Source organism: Leptosomus discolor, chromosome 9 (assembly GCF_034619465.1).
Source record: "Leptosomus discolor isolate bLepDis1 chromosome 9, bLepDis1.hap2, whole genome shotgun sequence".
Classification (NCBI taxonomy): domain Eukaryota; kingdom Metazoa; phylum Chordata; class Aves; order Leptosomiformes; family Leptosomidae; genus Leptosomus; species Leptosomus discolor.
The window spans coordinates 48,849,241-48,855,823 of NC_141399.1; the positions used below are offsets into that span (position 1 = coordinate 48,849,241).

The 6,583-nt window shown below is 71.8% G+C and overlaps 1 protein-coding gene across 1 annotated transcript; it reads left to right on the forward strand.

Moving 5' to 3' along the window:
• The first annotated feature begins 1,508 nt into the window (after positions 1-1,508).
• APLN (apelin) lies at positions 1,509-2,634 on the forward strand. The gene is made up of 2 exons (XM_086470489.1): positions 1,509-1,578; positions 2,468-2,634. Exons 1-2 carry the CDS (start codon positions 1,509-1,511, stop codon positions 2,632-2,634), a joined length of 237 nt encoding a protein of 78 aa, XP_086326615.1.
• Positions 2,635-6,583: the final 3,949 nt, after the last annotated feature.

The following is a 6,583-nucleotide window of genomic DNA, read 5'->3' on the forward strand; positions in this document are numbered from 1 at the left end:
CTGGAGCACCTCCTGCCCCTCCTTCTGCACTGACCTGGGCGTCCGCAGGGCTGGTGCTCTCACACGTTCTCACTGCTCTCTCCTGGCAGCTGTTGCCCCATAGAGGGTTTTTTTTGTTCCCCCCCTTCTTAGATATGCTCTCCCCGAGGTGCAACCCCCATCGCTGATGGGCTCGGCCTGGGCCAGCGGCAGGTCTGTCTCTGGGCCGGCTGGCACTGGTGCTGTCAGACATGGGGAAAGCTTCTAGCACCTTCTCACAGAAGCCATCCCTGTAGCCCCCCGCTACCAAATCCTTGCCACGCCAGCCCGACACACACCTGTACCCACAGCCCACCCTTGTCGGCCAGCTCAGGGCACCCCCACGCCCAGACCTGGAGGAGTCGCTCCCTGACCGCTGCCTCGCAGAGCCCCGCTTGTGTCCTCGGTGTGTGCCGGCTGTCACCGCGCCGCGCCTGGCGCACGTGCCTTCGTGGGGTGCCCACTCCCCGGCTGCCATCTCCCACCCCCAAATCCCTGTGGGGTGATGGGGGGGGGTCCCAGCAGCCATCACCCCCAGGATGCTGGGTTACAAACCGGGTTCGGCCTCCCCAAACGCCCCCGTCATGAGGTCTGCAGGGGCTGGAGGGTGATGTCCTGGCCCGGCGGGTGGTCCCCGTGGCCTCCCCAGCAGCACCGGGCCGCAGGCAAGGGGGTCCCTGGGCTGTGGGAGACTCCAGCTCTGCCTTCGTCACCCACCACCACACCAGTGGCTGCACCCGCCCACTCCAGTCAATGCGGGGGGGCCTCCGTCGGGGCTCAGCCAGCACCGAGGCCACAGAGGGCTGGCACCCCTGGGTGCATTGGGGGGGGGGGCTTCAGGGTGCTTTACCCTCCACCCTGGCCTGTGCAGCGCAGAGCAGGGGGCTGCAGGGCCCACCCTGCCGCGGTGCTCTGTGCCCCCTCCCCGCGCGGGCAGCGGCGCCCGCGCTGTGCCCCCGCAGAGGGGCTTCGTGCAGTGGCTGGAGGACCTGGGGGGCAGCAGGGGGGGCACAGGCGGACCCCTCCACGGGCACCGCCTGCCTGGGGATGTATGTCGGAGGGGCAGAGGCTGTTGTAGGGGAGTGGGCATGGTGGGGGGTGCTGGGACAGCCTGCTGCCCCCTTGGGTACTAGGGAATGAGTGGGTGGGCTGGAACGGGGTGCCAGGGCCAGGCTGGGTGGGGAGTCCCGGGCCCCTGGGGCCAAGCTGGGGGGTGGTCCCAGAGCCCTGGGGCTGGGGCGGGGCTGAGGGGGGTGTGTGCGTGTGCGTGTGGGATCCCCGGGGGGTGGATGGCGCTGCGGGGGGGTGTCCCTGGGGGGGGCGGGGGTGCGGGCGCTGGGCGGGGCGGGGGACGGACTCCCCCCCCCGGGGGCCCGGCAGCCACATGACCGGGCGGGCGGCGGGGCCGGGCCGGGCTCTCACCGCCTACAAATGCGGCTCCCCCGGAGCGGGGCCGCCGCCGCCGCCGCCGCCGCCCCGCAGCCCCCAGCATGGCCGCGCCGCGCTGGCTCCTGCTCCTGCTCCTGCTGCTGCTGTCGCTCGCCCTGGCCGCCTCCGCCGGTGAGTGCCGGGACCCCCGGGCTGGGGACGGGAGGGGGGCGACCGCGGCTCCGCGCAGTGCTGGGGACCCCCCGCCCCATCCCATCCCCGAGTCCGGCATCCCGGGGCTGGCAGCGGGGAGGATGGAGCGGGGGGGCGGCCGGGTGGCGGCGGGCGGAGCGGGGCTGGGATGGGATGGGATGGGGGACACACACACAGGCACCCCCTGCCCGTGCCGGCCGGGAGCCGCTGCCGCCGGGCTGGGGAGGACAAAGCGCTTTTCACGGTGCCAACAAACCCCCCCCTGTCCCCGCGGGCAGCACAAGAGCCGGCCGGGGGATGGAGAGCCGGCACCGGCACCGGCTGCCGGGGCACGACCCGCCTGGCGCGGCGGGTGACAGCCCAGGGCATCGCCGGGGGGCTGGCGGTGGGACCCGCGCTGCCCGTGGCGGGTTTCAGCCCCTTCCCCGCTTGCCGTGCCAGTCACAGCTCAGCGTGGCGCTGCCCCGCGTCTGCTGGGTGCGGGGCTGGTGGTGCTGGAGCATCTCTGCCGGGTGCCCCGGGCACCAGGGTCTTGGTGGACCCTGCCCGTCGCTAGCTGGGGGCTCAGGAGGGCAGCTTTGGGGAGGACTGAGGGCCTGAGGCCTGAGGCCGGGCTGCTCCGAGCCCCTCGGTGAGGCCGGTGGCAGCGGCGGCACGAGGTGGCCATGTGCGGCGCAGGTGGCCGGGGCGCAGGAAGCGCTTGGGCGGCCGATGGCTCCTGCTGGGGGCAATTCAGGAAAGGGCCGGCACTGCCCGGCCCTGCCGGCCTCGGGCCAGGCGGCGGGAGGAGCGGGCGAGACCCCCCGGCATTGCTGTCCCACGCGCGGGGTGGGGGGGACCCGGCTAACGCTCTTCATGCCATCCCCAGGGCCGCTGGGCCAGGCGCCGGACGGGAAGGATGCGGAGGACGGCCTCATCCGAACCCTGGTGCGGCCGCGGGGTGCGCGGCGCGGGGCCGGGCACCGGCCGGGCGGCTGGCGGAGGTACCGCCGGCCCCGGCCCCGGCTCTCCCACAAAGGCCCGATGCCCTTCTGAGGCAGGTGAGGAGCAGCAGGGGGACGAAGGGACATGTGTGACATTGCCGGCAGGGAACTCACGCGTCCCTGCGTTTGCTCTCGTTGCAGGGTTGCCACCAGCCTTCCAGGGACGCGGCTCCCATCGCCCGCTCTGTGTCCTAGCCTGCTCCGCTCATCTCCCGGCCCTGAGCACGGGGTCCTGCCTGTGAGCCCTTGGCTGGCGTCACCTCCTCCCTCCGGCTGTCCCTGGTGGTCCTGGCACCGTGAGTGCCTCCAGCCTCCCCTCACTGCCTCCCGGGGCTGGCTGAGAGCGGGTCGCCCACGTAGCTCGTGGCAGGGCCGGGTGCTGCCTCGATGGCCCCGTCCCGGTGGGTGCAGGGCTGCCCTGGGCATCGGCTCGCGGGGACCCGCGGGCTCTGCGCGAAGCACTTTGTCAGGCGGAGGAGCTTCTCCTTTGGGGCTCATGCCCCATCCCCGCCAGCCGCCCGCACGCCGGGGTGAGCACACAGCTTGTCCTGGGCTGGGGTCTATTTATTCCCGTGGTGCTAATCCCGCACCCTGGGTCAGCTGCCCTCCCCTCCCTGGCGAGCGTGGTGTCCCCTTCCCGCTGGCAAACCCACCTCCTGGGGACGTCCAAGGTGTGGGGTGCCCGCTCAGGATGCAGCACAGGGCTCTGGGCCCCTCTGCCTGCTCCACGCTGTGGGACAGCGGGAGAATGGGGGGGCACGAGGGTCTCTGTGTTAAACACTGACATATGCCAAAGGGGGGCCCTCGCTCTGGTGCCGCTGGGTCCTGTTGACCGTGTCTCTCACGTCTGTAAAGATTTATTCTGTGTAAATACATCTTTATAATAAAGAGTTATGATGGCAGTAACGCCTTGTTTTCGGAGGTGTGGGCAGGGGTCGCTCGCCTGGCAGTGGGGAGGACTCCCGGGGACCCTCTGCTCCCTCCCAGAGCTGCCCGGTGACGGCTGGGGTCCAAGGCAGCCCCTTCCCCAGCCCGGCACTGGCAGAGAAGATGCCCAGCAACAACAACCAAGCTGCAGGGCTGCCTGGCCCGTACAACTGGGGAGGAGGATGAGGGACAGGCTGTGCCACTGAGGAACCCTGCAGGGACGCAGCACGCCCAGGGGAGGGGATGCAGCCCTGCCCACCCGGCTCACCGTCCCCGTGGCACCGATGGTGCCCGGGCCTGGGGACTCGAGCAGCTCGTTAGCCGAAGCCTTTGCTGGGGTAACGGCTTTTGTGAGGCTGTTTCTGCAGGGAGGCGGGGGTGCTCCTGCCATGCTGCCCCTTGCTGAAGGCTCAGCACCCACGTCCGGCAGCACAATGCCAGAGCAGGGAGGAGGGTTTGGGCCTGGCTTGGCCCCAGCGGGGGGGAGGATGAGGCCGGTGGGGCAGGCAGGGATGGCGTGGGGGCTGCTGGGGCCGTCTCTGCCGGCTGCCAGGCGCCTCACCAGGATGCTCCAGCCCCGGTGCTGCGGGACGGCAGCCCAGTGCTGGGGACGGCTCTGTCACTGGTTCCATTTGACTCTCCTGCCTTTGGGATGGAGATGCCAGACCCCACCAGCCCTGGGCAGCTGTCCCCACGGCCCCGCACGAGGGAACAGCTGTGGGTGCCTGGTACCTGGCATCTCCATCCCTGGCATCCCCCTCCCTGGTGTCCCTGTCCTTGGTATCCCTGTTCCTGGTGTCCCCAGCATCCCCCTCCCCTGTGTCCCCATCCTTATGTCCCTGTCTCTGGTGTCCCCATCCTTGTGTCCCTGTCTCCAGTGTCCCCATCCCCACGGGGCTGTGTGTGAGCAGAACCCCTGCTGGGGGGGTGGCAGGCAGTGGATCAGGGTTCAGCAGCCTGAGGGTCCCTTGTAGGACCTTGCAGGTGGGTGGGGGCTGACCCCTGCAAAGGGATGGGACCCCTCCCAGCCCCAGCCGGGCTCCTCAAGCCAGGCACTGACCCCAAACCCCGTGCTGTTTGCAGGAGGCCTCCCACGAGCCGTGTCCCCCGGCGGAGGGCAGCTCGGCCTCGGCACCGCGGCGGGGGCTGCGGGCAGGGGAGGGGGTGGCAGCTCCGGTGGGGAGCGGGTTAACGGGGCCGCGGCGGAGCGGAAAGGCTGCAGCTGCGGGGCTGGGAGCTGAGCCTGGGGGAAGCGGGGCTGGGCCCATCTGGCCTCCATTAGCTCATCCTCCGGGACCGGGGAGGGATGTGCTCCGCGGCCACGCGCCAGCGCGCTCCCGCCACGCCGCCCGCCCACGCCCGCCGTGGCCGCCGGCCACCCCACGCGCCACCAGGGAGCCCCCGCCGCCTCGCTTCGCCCGTGCCCCCGTGGTGGGCCGGGGCGGGTGGGCAAGGGGCGCCAGCTCGCTGCCATGCCCGTGGTCTCCAGCCCCACCAGCCCCCCGGGGCCGGTGCGGTAGTGGGGGCAGGACATGGTGCCCTGGCCACAGCCCCCTCGGCTGACCCCAACTCCCGTTCTGGCTGGCCTGGGGTGGTGGGGGTGGTGGGGGTACCACCCCTGCATTGCCAACCCTACGGTGCTGCTGTTACTGGTTTGAACTGGGAAGGCTCTCCCCCTCCCCTCAAACCCCGCCTCAGCACCAGCTGCGGGCATCCAGCACCCTTCCCCGTCAGCTCCGGCTGCGGCCCCTGCTAGGGGAGGCAGCGAGTCCCACGGCATCGCCCAGCGCTGGGCTGCGGCCAGGGGATGCACAGCTGAGCCCTGACCCCAGCCCTCCCGCCCCAGCCTGGAAGGAGGAGGCCAGGGAGGACCCCCCGGTTGGGCTGTGGCCAGCCGGTGCCGGAGGAAAAGGCTCCTGGGCCGGGAGACCTAAGGAATCTCTGGCTTTTCCTGGCCTGGCCGCCTGCCCGCAGGCAGGTGGGAGACTGCCGGGCTCCGCCATGTTCCCCGTGGGCCGGGGCAGCTCCTTGCCCCCCGCCGGTGCTGCCGGAGCCCCTGCACGGTGGGCAGCGGGGCACAAGGATGGGGGCACGGGCAGGGCGGGCAGGGGCAGGCGGGGATGGGGGCTGCTGAAGCCCCATCTCCAGCGCGGTGGCGGCTCCAAGTGCTGCCGTGGGGATCGAAGCCAGGGGGCTGCGGGGTCCCTTGAGCCGGGGGCAGGTGGGAGGGCGCAGAGGCAGCCCCCCACCCCAGGCAGGTGCCTGGCTGCTGTCCCTGGGTGTGGGTGCAGGGGGCAGTCCCGGCCTGGCGAGGACAGGGTGCTCTGCTGGGTCCCCGATCCCTGAGTGGGGAAACAGGAACGGGAAGGGGCCGAGCGATTGCTGGGACCCTCCGGTCCTTGGGGACCCTTGGCTGCCTCTGGGGGGGGCGGGCAGGGCTCAGCGCCCCGCCTGGGGCCGGCGATGGACACCCAGGGTGGGCACGGGACAGGGGTTGGGCCACAACCACAGGCTGAGGCCGACCGCTCGTGGCCGGCGCGCGCTGCTGGGACGCCACCAGCTACACCAGTCCCACCGCGCGGGCGTCACCAGCAGCCGTCAGTGCCCCTGACGGCCGTGGTGGGCCCACGGGCATTCGTGAGCCCCCCACCTCCACCGAGCAGCGTGCCAACAGCCTCCGGCGTCCCCCAAAGACCCCCCTGTGCCAAACCCGGAGGATGGGCAGGCCCGAGCCTTCGGCCTCGTCCCTGGGGAGCCTCATGGCTTCGCGCTCGCTCCGGCATTTCCGCCGGCAGTGGCAGGAATGTGGCGGCTGCGGGAACAATGCCGGCACCTTGCGCCGGGTCCCCTCCGTGACGGTGCCGGGAGCAGCTGCCCGGGCACGGCCCCGCTCTCAAGGAGCCCGCAGGAAGCAGATGGAGATGACACCGGCGGCCATTTCCTGCGGCAGGACGCGGCGGCTTTCTCCAGCGGACAGCGGGAGCCGGGGTCCTCCGTGGGCAGCGCTGCTCGGGCCTCCAGCAGCCCCATGCCCCACGCTGGCACCGGCACCCCGCTCCGTGACGAGTCCCCTG